Source organism: Oncorhynchus mykiss, chromosome 2 (assembly GCF_013265735.2).
Source record: "Oncorhynchus mykiss isolate Arlee chromosome 2, USDA_OmykA_1.1, whole genome shotgun sequence".
Taxonomy (NCBI): domain Eukaryota; kingdom Metazoa; phylum Chordata; class Actinopteri; order Salmoniformes; family Salmonidae; genus Oncorhynchus; species Oncorhynchus mykiss.
The window spans coordinates 38867320-38893072 of NC_048566.1; the positions used below are offsets into that span (position 1 = coordinate 38867320).

At 42.4% G+C, this 25753-nt stretch overlaps 1 protein-coding gene across 1 annotated transcript in view; it reads right to left on the reverse strand.

Moving 5' to 3' along the window:
• Window positions 1-24727, reverse strand: part of LOC110489192 (glycoprotein endo-alpha-1,2-mannosidase-like protein) — a 33541-nt gene extending 8814 nt beyond the window's left edge. The window contains exons 1-3 of the mRNA XM_021561815.2: window positions 23343-24727; window positions 19669-19778; window positions 3137-3213 (exon numbers count right to left, since the gene is read on the reverse strand). Coding sequence (XP_021417490.2) covers window positions 3137-3213; window positions 19669-19778; window positions 23343-23838 — 683 coding nt within the window. The 5' untranslated portion in view covers window positions 23839-24727. The remainder of the gene's footprint in view (window positions 1-3136; window positions 3214-19668; window positions 19779-23342) is intronic.
• Between the last annotated feature and the right edge of the window lie 1026 nt (window positions 24728-25753).

Genomic DNA, 25753 nt, shown 5'->3' on the forward strand with positions numbered 1-25753 from the left:
AAACTTTTTATAGTCCCGTACCCCTTCAAACATTCAACCTCCAGCTGCGTACCCCCTCTAGCACCGGGGTCAGCACACTCTCAAATGTTGTTTTTTGCCATCATTGTATGCCTGCCACACACACACTATACGATACATTTATTAAACATAAGAATGAGTGAGTTTGTCACAACCTGGCTCGTGGGAAGTGACAAACAGCTCTTTTAGGATCAGGGCACAAATAATAATAATCAATAATTTTGCTTTTTATTTAACCATCTTACATGTAAAACCTTGTTTGTTAATTGAAAATTGTGAATAACTCACCAAAGGTTAATGAGAAGGGTGTGCTTGAAAGGATGCACATAACTCTGCAAGGTTGTACAAGAGAGAGTCTTAGTCTTAAATCATTTTCCACACACAGTATGTTCCTGTATTTAGTTTTCATGCTAGTGAGGCCCGAGAATCCACTCTCACAATAGGTACGTGGTTGCAAAGTTCAAGTGCAAGTTCAAATCCCCGAGCTGACAAGGTACAAATCTGTCGTTCTGCCCCTGAACAGGCAGTTAACCCACTGTTCCTAGGCCGTCATTGAAAATAAGAATTTGTTCTTAACTGACTTGCCTAGTTAAATCATGGTAAAATTAAAAAGGGCATCAGTGTCTCACGTTTTGCCCAGACAGGATACTCTGAGCGCAGCCCAATCCAGAAATCTGGCAGTGGCTTCTGATTTAAATGACATTTTCACAGAACCGCTTGTTGCAATTTCGATGAGGCTCTCTTGTTCAGATATCGGTAAGTGGACTGGAGGCAGGGCATGAAAGGGATGACAAATCCAGTTGTTTGTGTCATCTTTCGGGACACACAAAAAAAAAATCATACAATGATGGAAAGACCTGTGTGTTGTCCTTGTTAATGCAGACAGAGAAGAGCTCCAACTTCTTAATCGTAGCCTCAATTTTGTCCCCCACATTGAATATAGTTGCAGAGAGTCCCTGTAATCCAAGATTCAGATCATTCAGGCGAGAAAAAACATCACCCAGATAGGCCAGTCGTGTGAGAATCTCGTCAGTAAAAACTTTAAGCTCGTCTCTCAGTTAAATTTTTTTGTCTATTTTGCCCCTTGATAACCAGCACACTTATGTATTCAGGGGCCTTGTTTCAGGGGCTTGCTTTAATAAAGTTAACCATTTTCACTGTAGTGTCCAAAACGTCCTTCAAGCTGTTAGGCATTCCCTTGGCACCAAGAGCCTCTTGGTGGATGCTGCAGTGTACCCAAGTGGCGTCGGGAGCAACTGCTTGCATGCGCGTTACCACTCCACTATGTCTCCCTGTCACGGCTTTTGCGCCATCAGTAGAGATACCAACTCATCTTGACCACCAAAGTCCATTTAATGTCACAAAACTGTCCACTACTTTAAAAATATCCTCTCCTGTTGTCCTGGTTTCCAGTGGTTTGCAGAAGATGATGTTATCCTTAATTGATCCCCCATAAACGTAACGGACATATACCAGGAGCTGTGCCAGGCCCGCCACGTCTGTTGACTCATCCAGCTGTAACGCATAAAATTCACTGGTTTCAAGACATCTCCTGCCATGTCACTGATGCGTCGTGAAACAGTGTTGTTTGATGAAGGCATTGTCTGTATAGTTTTTTGGGGGGCCTTTTCCCCCAGCATTGTCCCAGCTGCGGCGGCAGGAATAATTAAGTCCTCTACAATAGTATGGGGCTTGCCTGTCCTAGCCATTCGATAGCTCACCATATAAGACACTTCTAGCCCCTTCTTATTAATGGTATCTGTTGCTTTTATACATGTCTTACTACTCTAAAGCTGTCTTAATTCTCACTCAAAAAACTCCTGTGGCTTTTTTTTGTTTTGTTTCTTTGCAAGAGTGAAGGTTTCATTGAGTTGTGAGATAGTAATTTTGCACATATAACACACTGTGGCTAAGGAAAGGCACTACTCCCAATATAAGTGAACCCCAAATCAATGTAGTTCTCATAATATTTGAGCCTCTTTGTGCTTTCTCGGGTAAGAGGCACTAGCTTTTCAGCTACATGAGAGTCACAACTGTCAATGTCCATGCTAGCTGGGTTAACAACAAATGTAGAATTACTGATGCTAGCATTGGATGTGCTTGTGGAAGCAGAACAACTTGTGTCGTCAACAGGTACAGGTGTAGTAGTGCTGGTAGTAGCAGTACTACCAGTAGAGCTGGTATGTGTCTCTATGGACATGGGCCGTACTTTTTTTAAACCATTTATCAATTTTCGAGCAAACTGAATGAGCAGCACCTACGTTTGGCTACATACGGACCGTTAGTGGAATTCCCATGAGAGCGTAACGGTTAATGTGATTGGATGTTAATTATTTTACTAGGCTACCTGTATTTGACATTGTGTTGTTATTTTGCTGAACACTAGATGGTTTAATTTTATTTTGGGCAGTGAAACGAGGCTACTCAGGTGAGGGGAAAAAAACTCACCCAAATGTATAGCCCTGTTGGAAAATATAAATGGACTGTGAAAATTTGAAGGAAAAAAAAGTGAATCACATTTTTATTTAGCATACCCCCAACAGCATTGCGCGTACCTGTACCCCAGTTTGTTAATACCTGCTTTAAGACATGAAGGTCAGACAATTAGGAAAATGTCAAGAACTTGAAAAAATGTTTGAAGTGCAGTCGCAAAAAACAACAAACGCTATGATGAAACTGGCTCTCATGAGGACCGCCACAGGAAAGGAAGAAAATAGTAAAAATAAAGAAAAACCCTTAAATCAGTAGGTGTGTCCAAACTTTTGACTAGTACAGTATCTACCTACCTATCTACATACATACATACATACATACATACATACATACATACTCACTCACTCCGGACTCCGAAATTGCTCGTCTTAATATTTATATATTTTGTAAGTTCATTCATACTGCACTGTTGGAGCTAGGAACGCAAGCATTTTGCTACACCCACAATAACATCTGCTAAACATGTGTAAACGACCAATAGAATTTGATTTGAAGTGAACTGTGTCTCAGTCCATTAAAAGGGTCTATGTTGACTGAAAACTACTGTTTCAACAGGAAAGTTCAACAAAGTTTTACTTTGTGTCCACTTCAGTTTGAAGTTATTCTAAACAAAGACAAGACCTACCTGTCGATGATATACTTGATGTTGTCATGGACACTGTGGTCGCTCCTCCCTCTGTAAGGCTGGAGGTGAAATGCAACCTGGGAAGAAAATAAAAAACATCTTAGTCCACGGCTTTCCATTCATTGCATTGTTGTCACATATTTGTAAGTGCGTCTATGCAGCCAACCCAACCATCTAAGGTGATCAGTTAGTATTGACTCAAACTCTAGAGAATATTCACATTTGGAAAGGTGACAGGAGCTGGGCTGTGTTCAGCTGCCCCTTGGGTCTAATTGAGAGCTATTCAAAGCCTAAGGACGCAGCAGGAGCAATACATCCATTATTATGCAGCCATTATAATAAGCAGTTGTTACAACAACGGCAAAATTACTTCAAGTGTTGTGTCCAAATACTGGTGGAGCCAACTAATAAAATAATCTGACCAGAGAGGTCCAGGACCTGAAGAACAGTTTGCAGTTCTCCCAGGGTCTGCTCGGTGAGTTTAATCGGGAAACGGCAAGATGACAACAATCTGTAAGCCTCTGAGAGAGAACATTAGTTCTGTATGTGAATCCATGATAACAATGACAGCGAAATCAGATTATATCGAAGGAGAAAATCATTCCGGGTGACTACCTCATGAAGCTGGTTGAGAGAATGCCAAGAGTATGCAAAGCCATCATCAAGGCAAACGGTGGCTACTTTGAAGAATCTCAAATATAAAAGATATTTTGATTTGTTTAACAGTTTTTTGGTTACTACATGATTCCATATGTGTTATTTCATAGTGTTGATGTATGCACTATTATTCTACAATGTAGAAAATAGTAAAAATAAAGAAAACCCTAGAACGAGTAGGTGTGTCCAAACTTTTGACTGGTACTATATATTCAGAACCATATCCTAGTAATGCTTAGACAAGATCTCATGTCAAGTGTTATTGAAGTAGTGTGGCTTCAAGTTCACCTGCCTCATTTAAAGCCTATTACACTATCTAAATAATATGTGTGTGAAATGCTTGATAGTGTATTTGATGTAAACAGAGAAGTCTACTTTCTTGGAAACTTTAAAATGTACTGTTTTTCATCAAGCCGTCCGCTCAAGAGGAAGCTTCTCGCTGTAACCAGTGCCTTTTAATCTGGTTCAGGTTATTAATCAATTTACCAAGGTGTTTACAAACACTAAAGGAACAAGATCATCCATACAGTATGTATGGATGATCAAATGTTTACTAATACTGTGGAACTCTTTTCTAAAGCTGTATCCGTACCCATTGGATGCAGTGATCACAATATAGTGGCTATATCTAGGAGAACCAAGGTTCAAAAAGCTGGGCCTAAAATAGTGTATAAAGAGATCATACAAAAGATTTAGCTGTGACTCTTATGTGGATGATGTAAAAAAAAGATTTGTTTGTCTGATTTATGAAATTGCTTCATCCAGTTATTGATAAACATGCACCTGTTAAGAAACTGACTGTTAGAACTGTTAAGGCTCCATGGTATTGATGAGGAAATTAGAAACTGACTGTTAGAACTGCTAAGGCTCCATGGTATTGATGAGGAAATTAGAAACTGTATGGTTGACCGAAAGGGGGCATAAGGAAAGGCGAATAAGTCTGGCAGCACATCTGACATCTGAAAAATGACGTGACTAAACTTAACAAAAAGAAGAAGAAACTGTATTCATTTAATAAAAAACTGTGCCGTACTTTAAGTTAAATGATTGTCAGAAAGACAAATTCAACTCCATCTTTCATTGAAGCAGATGGCTTATTCATCACAAAAACCATTTGATGTTGCCAATTATTTGAATGATTACTTCATTGGCAAAGTGGGAAAACTTAAGCAGAAAATGCCAACAACGAACAGTGAGCCAACGTATTAATGCATAAAGAAACAAATAATGAAAAAAAAGCAAGTGGGAAGTTTACATACACCTCAGCCAAATACATTTAAACTCAGTTTTTCACAATTCCTGACATTTAATCCTAGTAAAGATTCCCTGTCTTAGGTCAGTTAGCATCACCACTTTATTTTAAGAATGTGAAATGTCAGAATAATAGTAGAGAGAATTATTTATTTCAGCTTTTATTTCTTTCATCATATTCCCAGTGGGTCAGAAGTTTGCATACACTCCATTAGTATTTGGTAGCATTGCCTTTAAATTGGGTCCAACGTTTTGGGTAGACTTCCACAAGCTTCCCACAATAAGTTGGGTGAATTTTGCTCCTGACAGAGCTGGTGTAACTGAGTCAAGTTTGTAGGCCTCCTTCCTCGCACACGCTTTTTCAGTTCTTCCCACAAATGATTTATGATTGAGGTCAGGGCTTTGTGATGGCCACTCCAATACATTGACTTTGTTGTCCTTAAGCCATTTTGCCACAACTTTGGAAGTATGCTTGGGGTCATTGTCCATTTGGAAGACCCATTTGCGACCAAGCTTTAACTTCCTGACCGATGTCTGGAGATGTTGCTTCAATATATCCACATAATTGTCCTGCCTCATGATGCCATATATTTTGTGAAGTGCACCAGTCCCTCCTGCAGCAAAGCAGCCCCACAACATTATGCTGCCACCCCTATGCTTCATGGTTTGGATGGTGTTCTTCGGTTTGCAAGCCTCCCCCTTTTTCCTTCAAACATAACAATGGTCATTATGGCCAAACAGTTCTATTTTTGTTTCATCAGACCAGAGGACATTTCTCCAAAAAGTACGATCTTTGTCCCCTTGTGTAGTTGCAAACTTTAGTCTGGCTTTTTTTATGGCGGTTTTGGAGCAGTGGATTCTTCCTTGCTGAGCGGCCTTTCGGGTTATGTTGATATAGGACTCGTTTTACTGTGGATATTGATACTTTTGTACCTGTTTCCTCCATCATCTTCACAAGGTCCTTTGCTGTTGTTGTGGGATTGATTAGCACTGTTCGCACCAAAGTACGTTCATCTCTAGGAGACAGAATTCGTCTCCTTCCTGAGCGGTAAGACGGCTGCGTGGGTCCATGGTGTTTATACTTGCGTACTATTGTTTGTACAGATGAACGTGGTAACTTCAGGCATTTGGAAATTGCTCCCAAGGATATTTCAGACTTGTGGAGGTCTAAAAAAAAAATCTGAGGTCTTGGCTGATTTCTTTTGATTTTCCCATGATGTCAAGCAAAGAGGCACTGAGTTTGAAGGTAGGCCTTGAAATACATCCACAGGTTCACCTCCAACTGACTCAAATTATGTTAATTAGCCTATCAGAAGCTTCCAAAGCCATGACATCATTTTCGGGAATTTTCCAAGCTGTTTAAAGGCACAGTCAACTTAGTGTATGTAAACTTCTGACCCACTGGACTTGTGATACAGTGAATTATAAGTGACATAATCTGTAAACAATTGTTGGAAAAATGTAGATGTCTTAACCGACTTGCCAAAACTATAGTTTGTTAACAAGAAATTTGTGGAGTGGTTGAAAAACAAGTTTTTATGACTCCAACCTAAGTGTATGTAAACTTCTAACTTCAACTGTACATGTCAGCAACCACAGCTAATGAAGTCACTGAAACCCTTAACAAGGAATTGCAGTCAGTTGTGGAATGAGTGGCCAGTAATAAACTGGTCCTGAACATCTCTAAAACTAAGAGCATTTTATTTGGTACAAATCATTCCCTAAGCTCTAGACCTCAGCTGAATCTGGTAATGAATGCTGTGGCTGTTGGACAAGTTGAGGAAACTAAATTACTTGGTGTTACCTAAGATTACAAACTGTCATGGTCAAAAACATATAGGTTCAATGGTTGTAAAGATGGGGATAGGTCTGTCTGTGATAAAGAGATGGTCTGATATTTTGACACCACACTCCACTGTAGTTTGATCTTATCTTGATTCTTGTCCAGTCGTGGTCAAGTGCTGCTAAGAAAGACCTAGTTAAGCTGCAGCTGGTCCAGAACAGAGCAGAACGTCTTGTTCTTCATTGTAATCAGAGGGCAAATATAAATACTATGCATGCCAGTCTCTCTTGAGGAGGAGAGACTGACTGCATCACTTCCTGTTTTTATAAGAAACATTCATGTCTTGAAAATTCCAAATTGTTTGCATAGTCAAGTCACACACAGCTCTGACACACATACACTAACCCCACCAGACATGCCACCAGGGGTCTTTTCACAATCCCCAAATCCCAAACAAACTCAATAAAGTGCACAGTATTATATAGATCCATTATTGCATGGCACTCCCTTCATCTCCTATTGCTCAAATGAACAGCAAACCTTATTTCAAAAAACAGATAAAGCAACACCTCCCGGCACAACGCCCCTCCCCTATTGGACCGAGATATATATTTTTTTTACCCCTTTTTCTTCCCAATTTCATGGTATCCAATTGTTAGTAGCTACTATGTTGTCTCATTGCTACAACTCCCGTACGGGCTTGGGAGAGATGAAGGTTGAAAGTCAACCAAGCCGCACTGCTTCTTAACACAGTGCGCATCCAACCTGGAAGCCAGCCGCACCAATGTGTCATTTTTAAATGGAGGTAGTTCTATCCTTGAACTGTTCTTGTTTATTAATGTTCTGTATTATGCCATGCTCTACTTATCATCGAAAATTGAACCACAAATTGTGGCTGATATTTGAACCCCAGCTCTCAAGCATGTATAACTGCAACAGTCATATTTCTCGGCCAACAGAAGTGGACGAAGTGGGTGCCCAGAAATGTCCTCATACGATATTAACACTCACAAGTGTTAATATGTTGACCAATCTTTACAGACTGTGTTATAGGATTGTCTCAGACAATGACTGTTTCAGCACTGGTGTTATGCCATGACAAATAACCTGACACATATATCCCAAGTTCATTCGTCATCCCCTAAAGCCCAGTGAATCATAGTTCTATTCCAGCCGACTATTCCTCCATGAGGAACCGAGTGGCTGAACACACGATGGATCAGCTACGAAACAAATACAAAAATATTTAACTTGAATTTTTTAAGAGTAAGAGTGGAGAATTTCACTACTTTGAATTATATATGATCAATGTGGACCACTTTTCTTCTCTCGCAACGGGTTCTGCAGGGGCCCAGCATGAAAGAAACTGGATGGATAGAGCCGTAAGCAGAATGGAAGCAGCAACACCTCGCCAGTTTGATAACATACGTCTGCTGCTTTTGATGTAGATCCATCATTCTCACCTGACGCTTGATTAAATTCCTGTCTGAGCTCCGCCTCGCCACGCCCTGGTTCTGTCTGCCAAGACTTGCTTTGTCTTGGCCAAGTCGCAGTTGTAAATGAGAACTTGTTCTCAACTAGCTTACCTGGTTAAATAAAGGTGACATTTTATTTTAATTCTAAAGTAGCACTATACTATTAAATACTTTGTTATCGTTATGGGGTTAGCTAGTGTTTAACGCGGGCTGTGGAGATTAAAGTGCCAAACATGGTATAGGTTTAGCATGTTGTGCATTTTTCATGACTGGGAAATGTCTTTTATGCTATAAAAATACTTATCATTATGGAGTTAGTATACCATTCACTATGGAGAATAAAGCTCTAAACATTTTACACATTGTTAGGCTATGCATGTTTTGTATTTTTCATGGAGTGGGAATTGTCTTTGTCTTATTATGGCGAGGAACTGTAGCCAAGTATAGTGCATTCGATTAAGATATGTTGGAGTAGGGGGTATGGCAGTAGTGAAATGAAAGTGAGTGGCTACTGGGCCTTCCTTACCAGTTGCCGTGGTAATGTAACTCTTGGTGACACCAAGGGCTCAAAGTGTCACCATGACATTGGGACAGAAGTGCGCTAATGGATTGGAGTGATGCAGGCTAAGGATGGGAGGCGAGGCGGTTTTAAACTGTTGTCCTGTATAGTTAAATGTAGACATGGGGAGAAAATTGTTGTTATCGCTAATGGTGTCAGCTAAGTGCTTCAGTGTCAGATGAAAATATCTTTGAATTCGGAGCCCCCTTGACAGGGTAGTTCACTATGGCTGTGTAGGCCATTCTTCTGAAATCCGTGTCGAAGGCGATAAGTGTAGGAACAGCTCTCCGTAATCTGATTAACATCTCAAGGCAAGGTATCATTAGAGAGAAAGTTACAACTCTTTCTGTGCTAATAACTTGGATTAAAAGCTGAGTGGCTCGGCTGTAAAAAAAATAATAATCCATTTGTGTTTTTAAAGCCTGCCGTTTCACTGACTGTCTAATTATTTCTCCCTAAGAGAAAGAGCTGTCACCATCTCAACTCACGCTCGCCGCAGATGACACCGTTGGAATAGCCCGCTCATGTTCCACCCGAGACACATAAGCCCATTACACAGCAGCAATTTATACATAAATGAGAGACCCAAGCAAACCAAGAGCATTTCTCACAGACAGGCCCAGCCCTATCACCATCACCAGAGCAAAGAATAGGCTGAATCGAGTAGAATACAACCTAATGCACTGTAACAGGCCCTTAGGAGGGGATTTCAACCATCCGTTAAACTACCAAGACAGCATTTCAAAACAGTCAACACCATACAGTATTGAACGTATCATGAGATGTTGCCGCTTCCTACTTCCAATAACGTTTCAGTTATATTCGTTCAATTCAGTAGTGTTCTACACGCTAAGTTGTCAACTTCTCATTAACATCAACGTCTAGCAGGCACACCAACTATGCACCCCAAATGGCACCCTAGTCCCTATGTAATGCACTACTTTTGACCAGGGCCCCTAATTAGTGCACTATCAATGGAATAGGGTGCCATTTGGGACACAACCAAGTCTTGTGAGATGGAAGATGGTAGCTGCATGCTGTGCTGGGCATCTGGAGATGGGGAAGTGTGCCTGACAGCATGGCCTGCCCACACATGGGCCTCTCTGTACTGCTGCTGCTGTGTAACATGCCCTACTTTTCTGCCCCTTGGGGCCCGGATTGTTCAGGGAGGAAAACTGAGTCATGGGACCATTACCCCCGCCTATCCCGATCTCTCCCCCCCCCCCCCCCGAGCCCACAAACAGCCCCTCAAGGGCCAAAGGGGAGTTTCAGCCTGAGCTACTCTCCAAGCAAGCAGAGTGTGACCACAATTGTTCAACTCAGTGGAGCTCTGGAGCCTTCAACCGCAAGAGGATGTGCTCTTAAACTCCAACCGTGCATACATAATATAAAAGCTGTGTGGGTGTCCATACTTGATTTTGGGACTTTTTCCGATGCTATTCTTATATAAACAAAACAGTCTGTTTTCTGCAATGTCATCTAGTGTAAGGTCCTAGATTTGGGAGTCTAAGTCAGTGCCATAGTAGTATTGCCTGGCTACCCAGACTCCTCGCTCCGACCAAACGCTACGCCACACCCACCATAGAGGTTCATTTATTTTCCGTAATGAGTCTGGATCGGAGTACCTCCTCAATCCTTCACCAAATGTGAACACTCGGGCCGTCTGATTGGTCCAAAAACTGATGGGTTGGGCCAGAGCCAGAACACATGTGGGTTTGATACTCTGATTGGTTTGAGACGATCCAATCGCTGATGACTTTGTTTTGTACAACACCCCTCGTGCCCACCGTCACCACAAACGACCCCAACCCTGGTAGACTAGTCTAGACCTGTTCTGGCCTGTGTTTCTAAGGCTTTTTCAGACTGTGAAGATTCAGCGTGTCTGTCTCGGGACTGTCTGCTGTTATTCTGACCACGTCACACACAGAGCTCCCTTCGATTGCTCTGCTAAGTGGCAAGTTATAAAGGCTCTGTAGCCTCATTGGGATCACCTCAGCTCAGACTGCAAAGAGAAGTTCCGTCACGACAGATCTGACAGGAGAGGGATGACAAGACTGATAAACAGAGAGATGGACTGACTGAGCAGGTACCATGTAAGACGTTCACCTGCAACAGTGACAAACACTTCACGCTGGTGCCCCCTAATGACTTTTTCTCCTAGTCTCTTTCTTTGACAACACCGTTTGTGTCCATGAAAGATAACATCATTTATCGTTCATGTACTGCATTCACATTTCCTTTGAAGAGGCTATTTGGGACCTCAAATAAATGATTGCTCACTTTTGCTCCGAAGGATCCCTCAGAAGGAGCACAATAAAAAAAAAGATACTCCAAGTGAGCTGTACTGGCTTGATCCGGCAGACTCTCTCTCCGAAGGAGCACAATAGAATGTACTGTACATGGAAGTCAAAGAGCACTATGATGAAGTGAGATGGTGGGATGCTGCCGCTGATAATAAAGGTCCGAATCCTACCTTGAAACCCATATGCTTAACACGTTTTTTCATAAGTCATGCATTGATAACAATGGGTCAAGTTATGCCCATGGATCTTATGTTAGGACTCAACCAAGAACGATTATGCATTCTACTGCTCATCCCCCATCTTACGTATTGGTGTGAAAGAGGAGGCACAATTATACATTTTGATTTGCCTTGTCTTTGCAGAACATTCCAGGAAGATTGTAATGCAACAGGGCCTCTTTTGCTTCAGAAAAATAAATGTTTGCGTGAGTCGCAGCTCAAAATTATTAGAGACCCAAGACATTTTTCTACGGTCAGCAGTTTGTGAAGATTTTTCACTAAAGGCACTCCAACAATTACTTACTTACTTACTGACTTTATTGTCCCCATGGGGAAATTCTGTTGCAGTGTCATGTACACATTTAAAGTGGCGTTTAAATACAAAACAAAATTATCAATACAACTTTCATAACAGTTACATACCAATAAAAATAATAATAGTAAGAAATAAGAAATAAATATTATATTATATTTGTATATTATATTATATTTTTTTAAAGACTAGCCTGCTGACCTTAGGGGAACATTCGCCCAAGCTATTTAGGAGGGATATCACACCTGGCACAAATGATTGTCTCGCTCTGTTTTTCCTGCTGAGGGGTGCCCTATACCTGCGCCCAGAGGGGAGTAACTCAAAGTCCAGGTACAGGGGGTGACTTGGGTCTAAAATTATTTTGTAAGCCTTACGGAGGGCCCTGACCTTAAAGATCTCATCCAGGCCTGTCTGTTTGACTCCAAGTACCTTGCTTGCTGTGGTAATAATCCTTCTCAGCATGTTTCTCTGGCTGATAGTGGCGTTGCCAAACCAACAAACAATACAAAAAGTTAAAATACTCTCAATAAAGGATTTGTGAAACAGAGTCAGTATAGTACAGTCTATATTAAAAGAACCCAACTTTTTGAGAAAGTACAGTCTCTGTTGGCTCTTTTTGTAGATCAGGTTTGTACATTTACTCCACTGAAGCTTATTGTCCGAAAGGACACCCAGATATTTATATTCCTCTACAATTTCTATACTCTGGCCTCTGATAGATGTTGCAGAGGTAGGTGTTGTACGCTTCCTGAAGTCTATGCACATCTCTTTGGTCTTGTTGGTATTGAGGACCAAGTGTGATTCCTCACACCACTCTACAAAGTCATCTAGGACCGGGCCATGATGTTCCTCGTCATCATGCAACAGGCTGATCAAGGCAGTGTCATCAGCGAACTTAACGAGGTGTCTGTCAGTATGGGAACTAGTACAACTATTAGTGTACAAGATGTACAGGAGTGGGGACAAAACACATCCCTGAGGAGAGCCTGCATATATCCGACACATGGGGACCTATTTTGACTCGCTGTGAGCGTTGGCTCAGGAAGTCCAAAACCAGCCCCCCATCTAAGGAGAAGTCCCGAATGAGTCTCTGTGCCAGAATGTAAGGCTGGATTGTGTTGAAGGCAGAAGAAAAGTCAACAAACAGAACCCTGACATGGGATTTGGCACCCTCTAGATGTCTGTAGACCATGTTAAGGAGGGTAAGAATGGCATCATCAACTCCTCTGCTAGGCTGATAGGCAAACTGAAATGGGTCGAGGAGCTTCTGGGTGACACTGAGAATATGACTTTTCACAATTTTCCCAAGGCATTTCATTACTAAGGATGTCAAGGCGACAGGGCGGTAGTCATTCAGCACAGTGGGATTAGATGCTTTTTTAGGAATTTGTATAATTATTGAGTTTTTCCACAATACTGGCACGTGTTGCTGGTCGAGTGAGGATTGGAAAATGTCTGTAAAAACACCAGCCAGTTGTTCAGCACAGTGCTGTAACACATGTCCACTTATTTTGTCTGGGCCTGGGCTTTTGTATGTGTTTCATCCCCTGAACAACTTCAGAACATCAGACCGTTGAACAACAACTCTCTCAAACATTTGTAATGATGCTTCCATTTGTTTTACCTCCGACACGAAGATGTCTGATTCAAATCTTGAGAAGAAAACATTCAGTTCATTAGCCATGTTCTGGCCCTCATATCCCCCAAGGTCAGCACTGGTTTTCCCCCCTGCCTATGTGGGGGGGCGTTAATCCCTTGCCAGGCCACCCTTGCGTATCCTGAGGACAGGGTCCTCTCCACCCTTTGCTTGTATGCCTCCTTGTCCACCAGTATCTATGTTTTGATCTCACGTTGTACATCTCTTAAAGCCTGTCTATCACCCCCAGCATAAACTGCCTTCTTCCTATCAAGTAGTGATTTTAGATGTTTTGATACCCGAAGCTTGTTGTTAGGGAAGATTTTACAGGTCTTAGTAGGCACAGCTGACTCAACACAGAAGTTTACATCATCTGAAATAACATCTGTGAGTTCATCCAGATCAGAGCTGCTGTCCTCAAATACCTCCCACATTGTACAGTCAAAACACCCCTGGAGACAAGTGATACTGTTGTCATTCCAGATCTGGACAGTTTTAACTGTGTAGTGGTGGAGGGAGATCCATTTTTGGACTTTTAAAATAATGATACACTACATGACCAAACGTATGTGGACACCTGCTCTTCGAACATCTCATTCCAAAATCATGGGCATTAATATGCAGTTGGTCCCCCTTTTGCTGCTATAACAGCCTCCAATCTTCTGGGAAGGCTTTCCACTAGATGTTGGAACATTGCTGCGGGGACTTGCTTCCATTCAGCCACAAGAGCATTAGTGAGGTCGGGCACTGATGTTGGGCGATTAGGCCTGGCTTGCAGTCGGTGTTCCAATTCATCCCAAAGGTGTTCGTTGGGGTTGAGGTCAGGGCTCTGTGCAGACCAGTCAAGTTCTTCCTCACCGATCTTGACAAACCATTTCTGTATGGACCTCGCTTTGTGCACAGGGGCATTGTCATGCTGAAACAGGAAAGGCCCTTCCCCAAACTTTTGCCACAAAGTTGAAAGCACGGAATTGTCTAGAATGTCATTGTATGCTGTGGCATTAAGATTTCCCTTCACTGGAACTAAGGTGCCTAGCCCGAACCATGAAAAACAGCCCCAGACCATTATTCCTCCTCTACCAAACTTTACAGTTGACACTATGCATTTGGGCAGGTGGCATTCTCCTGGTATCCATTACATGAAGCTCCAGACGAACAGTTCTTGTGCTGATGTTGCTTTCTGGGGCAGTTTGGAACTCGGTAGTGAGTGTTGCAACTGAGGACAGATGATTTTTACATGCTTCAGTACTCGGTGGTCCCATTCTGTGAGCTTGTGTTGCCTACCACTTCACAGCTAAGCCGTTGTTGCTCCTAGACGTTTCCACTTCACAATAACAGCACTTACAGTTGACTGGGGCAGCTCTAGGAGGGCAGACATTTGACGAACTGACTTATTGGAAAGGTGGCATCCTATGATGGTGCCACATTGAAAGTCACTGAGCTCTTCAGTACGGGCCATTCTACTGCCAATGTTTGTCTATGGAGATTGCATGGCTGTGTGTTCGATGTTATCCACCTGTCAGCCAAGGGTGTGGCTGAAATCGTCAAATCCAGTCATTTGAAGGGGTGTCCACATACAGTGTTTATAGTGTATATAGGCCCCATCCCTTAGCTTTTTACAAAAAAGTGGCAACAACTTAGTTGTTGCTTGTTAAAGTTATCTTTCCCTACTTTGGCTTTATTTTTTTTTACTGCTCTCTCTTATTAGTAAAACTGCACTTTTTTGGTGGAAAAAATATAGGCAATTAGCTCGGACCTCTGTACTGTAACGTCCCGCTTTTTGTTTGATTACTTATGCTTATAAGGACTGAGGTCGGGGAGTTTGATATAGTTTAGTTTAACTTTACTTAGAGTACGCCGGCATTACAGGGTTATTCACGAGGCTTCCGAGCACATCTATCGGTCCTGTGTAACACATGGAACTGGACTATTTCTGTACAATTACACAGACTGGATTACGGAATAACATTCACAACTTTACATGTACAACAGACATTTATTTTCTATACTTGTGCTCTTATAAATATTCATTTTGAAAATCGGACTGCATTATTTGCATGATTTTCTATGTAGCAGAGATTCTCATGCAAACACAAAAACGAATCCGCTCTCAATTGTCTTTAAATGCGACCGTGTGTTGAGCAAACACAGCGTGTGTATTATTGATGCAACACAGCTGGAGAAAAGGGCTCTAGCTTAAGCCTGTCTCTCTTGTCACACTGCACTCGGTCCACATTCATTCACACAGGCACGAGGCTCGCAATGCCCCTAAAAGCAGTCTTTAAAGGCCCAGTGCCGTCAAAAACGTGATTTCCTGTGTTTTATATATATTTCAATACTTTCTGGTTGGAATAATATTGTGAAATTGTGAAAATCATAATAATGACATTTTAGTATAAGACCTGTTTGAAAAGACCGCCTGAAATGTCAGCCTGTTGCGGAAGGATGGAGTTTTAGCCTGCCTGGTGACATCACCAAATCAAATCAAATCAAATTTTATTTGTCACATACACATGGTTAGCAGATGTTAATGCGAGTGTAGAGAAATGCTTGTGCTTCTAGTTCCGACAATGCAGTAATAACCAACGAGTAATCTAGCTAACAATTCCAAAACTACTACCTTATACACACACAAGTGTAAAGGGATAAAGAATATGTACATAAAGATATATGAATGAGTGATGGTACAGAGCGGCATAGGCAAGATGCAGTAGATGGTATCGAGTACAGTATATACATATGAGATGAGTATGTAAACAAAGTGGCATAGTTTAAAGTGGCTAGTGATACATGTATTACATAAAGATGCAGTAGATGATATAGAGTACAGTATATACGTAGACATATGAGATGAATAATGTAGGGTATGTAAACATTATATTAAGTAGCATTGTTTAAAGTGGCTAGTGATATATTTTACATCAATTCCCATCAATTCCCATTATTAAAGTGGCTGGAGTTGAGTCAGTGTGTTGGCAGCAGTCTGATGGCCTTGAGATAGAAGCTGTTTTTCAGTCTCTCGGTCCCAGCTTTGATGCACCTGTACTGACCTCGCCTCGCGGGATGAACTGACCTCGCCTCGCGGGATGAACAGGCAGTGGCTCGGGTGGTTGTTGTCCTTGATGATCTTTATGGCCTTCCTGTGACATCGGGTGGTGTAGGTATCCTGGAGGGCAGGTAGTTTGCCCCCGGTGATGCGTTGTGCAGACCTCACTACCCTCTGGAGAGCCTTACGGTTGTGGGCGGGGCAGTTGCCGTACCAGGCGGTGATACAGCCCGACAGGATGCTCTCGATTGAGCATCTGTAGAAGTTTGTGAGTGCTTTTGGTGACAAGCCGAATTTCTTCAGCCTCCTGAGGTTGAAGAGGCACTGCTGCGCCTTCTTCACGGTGCTGTTTGTGTGGGTGGACCAATTCAGTTTGTCTGTGATGTGTACGCCGAGGAACTTAAAACTTACTACCCTCTCCACTACTGTTCCATCGATGTGGATCCGGGGGTGTTCCCTCTGCTGTTTCCTGAAGTCCACAATCATCTCCTTAGTTTTGTTGACGTTGAGTGTGAGGTTATTTTCCTGACACCACACTCCGAGGGCCCTCACCTCCTCCCTGTAGGCCGTCTCGTCGTTGTTGGTAATCAAGCCTACCACTGTTGTGTCGTCCGCAAACTTGATGATTGAGTTGGAGGCGTGCGTGGCCACACAGTCGTGGGTGAACAGGGAGTACAGGAGAGGGCTCAGAACGCACCCTTGTGGGGCCCCAGTGTTGAGGATCAGCGGGGTGGAGATGTTGTTACCTACCCTCACCACCTGGGGGCGGCCCGTCAGGAAGTCCAGTACCCAGTTGCACAGGGCGGGGTCGAGACCCAGGGTCTCGAGCTTGATGACGAGTTTGGAGGGTACTATGGTGTTAAATGTTGAGCTGTAGTCGATGAACAGCATTCTCACATAGGTATTCCTCTTGTCCAGATGGGTTAGGGCAGTGTGCAGTGTGGTTGAGATTGCATCGTCTGTGGACCTATTTGGGCGGTAAGCAAATTGGAGTGGGTCTAGGGTGTCAGGTAGGGTGGAGGTGATATGGTCCTTGACTAGTCTCTCAAAGCACTTCATGATGACGGAGGTGAGTGCCACGGGGCGGTAGTCGTTTAGCTCAGTTACCTTAGCTTTCTTGGGAACAGGAACAATGGTGGCCCTCTTGAAGCATGTGGGAACAGCAGACTGGGATAGGGATCGATTGAACATGTCCGTAAACACACCAGCCAGCTGGTCTGCGCATGCTCTGAGGGCGCCCGAGTGGCGCAGTGATCTAAGGCACTGTATCTCAGTGCTAGAAGCGTGCATCACTGCAGACCCTGGTTCGATTCCAAGCTGAATCACAACCAGCTGTGATTGGGAGTCCCATAGGGCGGTGCACAATTGGCCCAGCATCGTCCGTGTTCGGGTCTGGCTGGGGTAGGCTGTCATTTTAAATAAGAATTTGTTCTTAACTGGCTTGCCTAGTTTAATAGCAGACCAATAGGAAAGAGTTCCAAACCTCTGCCAATAACAGGTAGTTTATGGTTTTCCACCTCCCTACTCAGACCATTCCTAGACAGTCCAAGCTAACCTGACTCACGACGGTCTGACTTGAGAAATTGCTCTTTGCTAAGAAACTATTTTTGTTTCTTTTTTACTATTTTAATTGAAAACAATCACAGTAATGTGATTTTAATGAGATAAAAACAGCCCCATTGGACCTTTATTTCTTTTATTTATCTGTTATTTTACCAGGTAAGTTGACTGAGAACATGTTCTCATTTGCAGCAACGACCTGGGGAATAGTTACAGGGGGATGAATGAGCCAATTGTAAACTGGGGATTATTAGGTGATGGTTTGAGGGTCAGATTGGGAATTAAGCCAGGACACCAGGGTTAACACCCCTACTCTTACAATAAGTGCCATGGGATCTTTAATGACTTCAGAGAGTCAGGACACCCGTTTAACGTCCCAACCGAAAGACGGTACCCTACACAGGGCAGTGTCACTGCCCTGGGCATTGGGAGAGTGTCTCCTACTGGCCCTCCAACACCACTTCCAGCAGCATCTGATCTCCTATCCAGGAACTGACCAGGACCAACCCTGCTTAACTTCAGAAGCAAGCCAGCAGTGTTATGCAGGGTGGTATGCTGCTGGCATACCAGTATTAAAACAAACAAACACACAAATGCAAGTCATCCTGCCGCACAGCTGTCTACTGACACACAGATACACAACCAGAGGTGTCCTGCCCATATGGGCCACAAGAGCACATGCCCCCTCAGATTTGTCCTGTTTTTTATTTTTCAGATGTTAAATGAATTACTCAACTTAATTTTTAAGCCCACGCTTTATCATAACTTTTTATTAAAAAAAATATCTGTCAGCGGTATTTTGCAGAGGGGCACACACAAAAAGAGGTATGCTTAGATAACGCAGGCAGAAAAATCTACATTGTTTTTACATAGAATTAGGCATAATGATTATTGCTCTTGAATGCTGGAAAATGCTGTTTCAGGTGTTTGAAAAATTCACCCCTGGATATACCACCCAAAGTGCAATATACCGAAATGCAGCATGCACCACTTAAACTGCCTTAAAGGGTCTTAGACACATTCTCACAGACTTCCAACCGCTCAGGGTGAATGGATACACACCACTCAAACGGCTGTGTGGCTATTTTTATATATCGGTTATGTCATCAAAGATTCTGCCGGATCAAGCCAGTACAGCTCACTTGCAGTATCTTTTTTCCTTTAAACATCTTGAATAGCTACTACGTCTCTGTTGCATCTGATGTGCATCTACCATCTGATGTTACACGTATTGAATTACGAAGAAGGGGCCCTCTAAAAGTTTCATGAGCTTCAATGCAGTCCGTGACAGCAGGCAGAGGGGACTCGATGACTCGACGTTGATGCAGTCGTTATCTCTGGGATGGCATTTTCCAACCTAATTGGCAATAGGTCATGTAGTTCCCTGATGTGTTTCCCTGCTCATCAAGTCCCATAAACAACAGTTCCCGCAGGCAGCTTTATTATGTCCCCTCTGCTCTTAGTTAGAGATGTCCTCATCCTCCCTGCCCGTTGCCTACTCAAAGTCATGGCACACTTGGCTATCAACTTTTTTGAAGTAATGGTATACTATTGTGTATTACAATACTATTGTACAGTATTAAGATCCGTTTACCATTTGGTTGTGTAAATGTGTTCTTTGGAAGATTCCTTACCAAAGCACACATTCTTATCTCATTCTTAACTCATGAATCCCAAACACTGATTCCAAAGCAAAGTGTCTGTCTGTCTCTCTGTCGGTCTGTTCCTTACCTTGAGGTTGTGTCTGTGAGCAGCGTCTAGGACGGCCGGCACCAGGTCCTCTGTGGGCTCCCCGTTGTCATCGGCCAGGCCCGGAGGATACCAGGACAGCACCAGTACCCCTAGACCACACAGGACAAGTCTCTCTCAGTCTCCACACAGGACATTTCAGGTTGGCTAAACCCCACACAAACATATAATTACTAGAATGGGGAAATAAAATGACGAGAAAGGGAAAAGCCCCTCATAGCATGGCAATTTTACAATACAATCAATATGGCTGCTGGACATTGACTTCAATGTCCATTCTAGTCATTCTCTTTCAATGACCACACATCTCTGATACCCAATCCTGAACCTCATGATGTCCCTGTTACACCATTTTAAGTCGTATTGGTCAGTGTGATGTTGACATTGATATATGTGATCGTTACCTACATCCCCTAAGGGTTCCGGATTGGCTTGAAGGACTTATTGATGTGATTGCTGCCGTATGCATGCAGCTAATTGATCAAGTCATGTCCACTTTGGTCACTAGCTGTGTGGAATATTTGATTACAATATCTAAAAAGTCATGTATTAAAAAGTTATGTCCGCACAATTCATTTTATTATGGGCTCCTCGCGTAGTGGTATCAGTCACCGCTGCCAGCAGGATGCTTTTTGGAATTTTTGATGGGTCTTTGTGCCAGTGGCTTTAATTAAATGGACTCTTTTTAACTAAGCACATTCAGTTGCCCTTTCTGTGTTCCATCTGTCACAGTGTTCGGTTTAGGGGGAAGGGAATGGAAAGAAAGGGGAAAGGAAAATCATTTCCCGGATGGTGTACAATAACCAGTTCAGCCGAAGGCAGACAACATTAGCATGGCTCGATTGGCTGTCCCATCAGTCGTTTATGAACACTTGTTTTCACACCCAACTCCAAGGCATCATCACTCCCATTTTGGTCAATAAAAGTAGCTTACATTTTTTTATTTAAAACATAGGCTACTTATTTCAGACAATGTACATGCCACTTCCGATTATGGTTTTCAGTGCTGACCTTTGCAGTGGACAGTCATGGCCACTTACTGATAATACTTAAGGGCTCCTTCTACTAACCAAGGATTTTCAATAACTTTCTCGAGTAAAAAGGGGACATCCTACTCGCGTGGCCTACTTCTGACTTTCAACTGTTTGTATGTTCGATTTCAGTGAAATACAGAAAAGCAGTAAACACATATTATTCAAGTGTTCAATTGTTCACGTTCAAGGTTGCTTGGAAGTGGATGTCAAGATAAACGCAGTTCCGAAACGACTGTGAGAAAAGGCTGCTGGTGGGCTTAGGTGAGCGTGCGGAGCTGTCCACTACATGAGTGCTGAAATAAACCGGCAAAGCGCAGGATAAGTGAAAAAAGTGCGGCCATAACTTTTTAATACACGCGACCATGGCTTTTTAGATATTGTAATCAAATATTCCATACAGCTTGTGGACATGGCTTGATCAATTATCTGCATGCATACTGTGTGTGCAAGTGGCCTGCTGTGCTGGCTGCTTGACAGAACAGTTTTTGATATTCCCCTCTATCAGGGTGTGGACAAGAATTTATCTGGCTGCAACATAGACATGTATGAGCTATCACTTCACGCGTGTACTGAAGGATGCTTACTATTACGATTAAAACAGAATGTCTATAGAGTCACTGCATGTAGGAAGGCAAATTTCATCACTCAGATATGAGGCATCACTTATGCTGTCTAAAGATACAGTAGAATGGTTGTCTGTTGGAATAAGGAAGACAGACATCACGAGCAATGTGCAACGCAAGCAATGTATTCCAAATGAGCCATAACAGTATACATCTGGCAGGATATATAAACTATATGCATCAAAGTGAGTCATTCAAGTCAGTGGAACTATTGAGTGATGTTGGCACATATACAGTTGAAGTCGGAAGTTTACATACACTTAGGTTGGAGTCATTAAAACTTGTTTTTTAACCATTCCACAAATGTCTTGTTAACAAACTATAGTTTTGGTAAGTCAGTTAGGACATCTATTTTATGCATGACACAAGTAATTTTTCCAACAATTGTTTACAGACAGATTATGTCACTTATAATTCACTGCATCACAATTACAGTGGGTCAGAAGTTTACATACACTAAGTTGACTGTGCCTTGAAACAGCTTGGAATGTTCCAGAAAATGATGTCATGGCTTTAGAAGCTTCTTATAGGCTAATTGACATAATTTGAGTCAATTGGAGGTGTACCTGTGGATGTATTTCAAGGCCTACCTTCAAACTCAGTGCCTCTTTGTTGACATCATGGGAAAATCAAAAGAAATCAGCAAAGACCTCAGAAAATAAATTGTAGACATCCACAAGTATTTTTATCCTTGGGGGCAATTTCCAAATGCCTGAAGGTACCACATCCATCTGTACAAACAATAGTATGCAAGTATAAACACAATGGGACCACGCAGCCGTCATTCCGCTCAGGAAGGAGACACGTTCTGTCTCCTAGAGATGAAGTACTTATGTGTGAAAAGTGCAAATCAATCTCACAATAACAGCAAAGGACCTTGTGAAGATGATGGAGGAAACAGGTACAAACGTATCTATATCCACAGTAAAACAAGTCCTATATCGACATAACCTGAAAGACCGCTCAGCAAGGAAGAAGCCACTGCTCCAAAACCGCCATTAAAAAAGCCAGACTACGGTTTGCAACTGCACATGGGTACAAAGATTGTATTTTTTGGAGAAATGTCCTCTGGTCAGATGAAACAAAAATAGAACTGTTTGGCCATAATGACCATCATTATGTTTGGAGGAAAAAGGGGGAGGCTTGCAAGCTGAAGAACCCCATCCCAACCGTGAAGCACGGGGATGGCAGCATCATGTTGTGGGGGTGCTTTGCTGCAGGAGGGACTGGTGCACTTCACAAAATTAATGGCATCATGAGGCAGGAAAATTATGTGGATATATTGAAGCAACATCTCAAGACATCAGTTATAGCTTGGTCGCAAATGGGTCTTCCAAAAGGACAATGACCCCAAGTATACTTCCAAAGTTGTGGCAAAAGGGTTTAAAGACAACAAAGTTAATGTATTGTTGTGGCCATCACAAAGCCCTGACCTCAATCCCATAGAAAATTTGTGGGCAAAACTGAAAAAGCGTTTGCGAGCAAGGAGGCCTACAAACCTGACTCAGTTCTGTCAGGAGGAATGGGCCAAAATTCACCCAACTTACTGTGGGAAGCTTGTGGAAGGCTACTCGAAATGTTTGACCCAAGTTAAACAATTTAAAGGCAATGCTACCAAATACTAACTGAGTGTATGTAAACTTCTGACCCACTTGGAATGTGATGAAAGAAATAAAAGCTGAAATTGATCATTCTCTCTACTATTATTCTGACATTTCACATTCTTAAAAGTGGTGATCCTAAATGGCCTAAAACAGGGAATTTTTACTAGGATTAAATGTCAGGAATTGTGAAAAACTGAGTTTAAATGTATTTGGCTAAGGTGTCTGTAAACTTCCGACTTCAACTGTAGATCCTATTGTAGCTGTGCTCAAAGTAGAACAAAATGTAACAACTTTACAGTTAACTGGACAAGCACTGCAGCAGCAAGACTAATGCGAATGTTAAAACTTGTTTGTATGTTTCAGTATAGAATAACCACTGCACCTTTGCACTCTACCTGCAGCAGCCGCTCCAATCTGCTCCATGTGTGACTCCAATAGATCCGGATCTCTCGAGCTGTACGGACCGAGCTCAGGGTAGAAACTGGAGCCGATGTCCTCCGGTGGCATATGCCTCCCTTTAGGGTAACTGGCGGCGATTTTGGGGTCCCAATGTGGCACGAGGACATGGTCCCAGTGCATGTATTTCCCATCCATCGACGGGTTCCCGTACCACACGCTGTAAAATATGTGGACGTCGTAAAATATGGTTCCTTCAGGTCCAGAGTTTGATAAATCTACTTTGGCGCGTACCTGCCCCGGGGAGGAGACGGAGTCTTGGGACACCGAGCGCCGGTCCATCCTTCCTCCAATCATCGGCAGGAGGCCCAACCCCGGGGCCAGGTCCGAGAACCCATCGCTGGGCTTCAGAGTTCTCAAACCCATCATGGTTCCGAAAACGAAGAGTGTAAATAAGAACAGAGCTATGCACGGTTTCTTCCGCAGCCTGGCCATTGTGGATAGATTGTCTCGTAGAGGCGATTCCTGCTGGAGTGAACCGGGGTTCGTGTTCGGCTGAAGTCAGCGGTGTGAATAAAACGTGCTTTTCTCCAAACGTCGTATAGCCTATAGGCAGTATACTATAACAGTTAGCCTATCTTACAAGTTCACCTACTACACTCTAGGAAAGTATACAATGCAGGCCTTCATATAGAGTATTCATAAATGCAGTCGCTGTCGGAACGCTGAAAATGTACAACTTTATGATTAATAGCCTAACTATTAGCCTACATGATTGCGGATGAAGCCTAATGGTCGCGTTGCATGACGCAGTGGAATCTGTCATTGCATTTAGATCTCAGTGATGTGAAATTATTTGGCCCTTTATCAGGTTAACATGCGGAGTTAACTTGTTCAATTCAATCAGTTAACAGAATATCGATGTCTTAAGGAGCGCACTTTACCTTGTTGTAGTGGAGATTGTGAAATAAGGATGCATGACACATTTTGTATTAGTGTTCCCCAATTGCAATGATGAAGGCTATACCACCATCTGATTATATGAGCTCTTGGAGAAAATGTGCACATTTCGAGTTAAGAATAGTCTCCATGTCAAGTGATCAAATCTCGCTGATATCTTTCTATCGTCTATAGGCTAGTCAGATGTTGGCTCCTGATGGCTTAATTGCCGTCACCCTGTTACACTATTTCGCTTTTCGCTGCTACGCTATTTCGCTTTTCGCTGCTGGCTCGATATATCTCCTACACAATGCTTTACATTAGGCTGGCAAGTAAACCCACGTGGGGACAGCAACGAAAACGTTCTAAATCCAATGCAACAAGATCCTGGACGTGCACACTCCGTGGTCGCTGTCCATGGTATTCACCATCAGCGATGGCTGCTTTTTACCGTCCATGTTTTGCTACATGGAGGCGGAGCTTTTAACGGCCCGGTGTTATACTGAGATTTGTTTGGCGCAAGGGGACTGGTGGATGGCAACTATAAGCTATGCATGTACCTATACACAGTAGGATATTGGAGCCTTATTGATGATGATAATAGACTGTAAATTACATACACAATAAAGCCAGGGTTGGAAAGTTGCAGTGTAGCCTACAGGATGAAAATGCTGTCAAATGAACAATGAAGCCATATAGACTCCAGTCTTTAACTCGTAACTTCTTCCTTTCCAATGAGGTGGTCATCTGTGAAAGTGGTATTGACTTAACCCATAACAGTCTAAGCCCTGTCTTAGCCATGGGGGTCAACTAAGCTATATGGAATTGTTTTAAGAAGATCATACCAAGGACAATTTAGCAATTTGATTTTGAATGTTAAGACCCCTTGAAGTATAACAAAAATATATAAAAAAAATATTTGATGCAAAGTTATTTTTGGCGTAACTTCTATTAGACCATATAAACGCATTGAATAACAGATTCACTACATGGGATAACAGATTGTCCCCAAAAAATAATCTAAAGGAAGTTTGTTCTGAAGTGGTTGTCCTATATCTGAAAAAAATAAAAGCAAGATCAGGAAACATATATATATATATATACTACGGTCAAAAGTTTTAGAACACCTACTCATTCAAGGGTTTTTCTTTATTTTTTTCTATTTTCTATATTTTGGAATAATAGTGAAGACATCAACACTATGAAATAACAGATAGGGAATCATGTAGTAACCAAAAAAGTTTAAAACAAATCTAAATATATTTCATATTTGAGATTATTCCAATAGCCACCCTTTGCCTTGATGACAGCTTTGCACACTCTTGGCATTCTCTCAACCAGCTTCACTTAGAATGCTTTTCCAACAATCTTGAAGGAGTTCCCACATATGCTGAGCGCTTGTTGGCTGCTTTTCCTTCACTCTGCAGTCCGACTCATCTCAGACCATCTCAATTTGGTTGAGGTTGGGGGA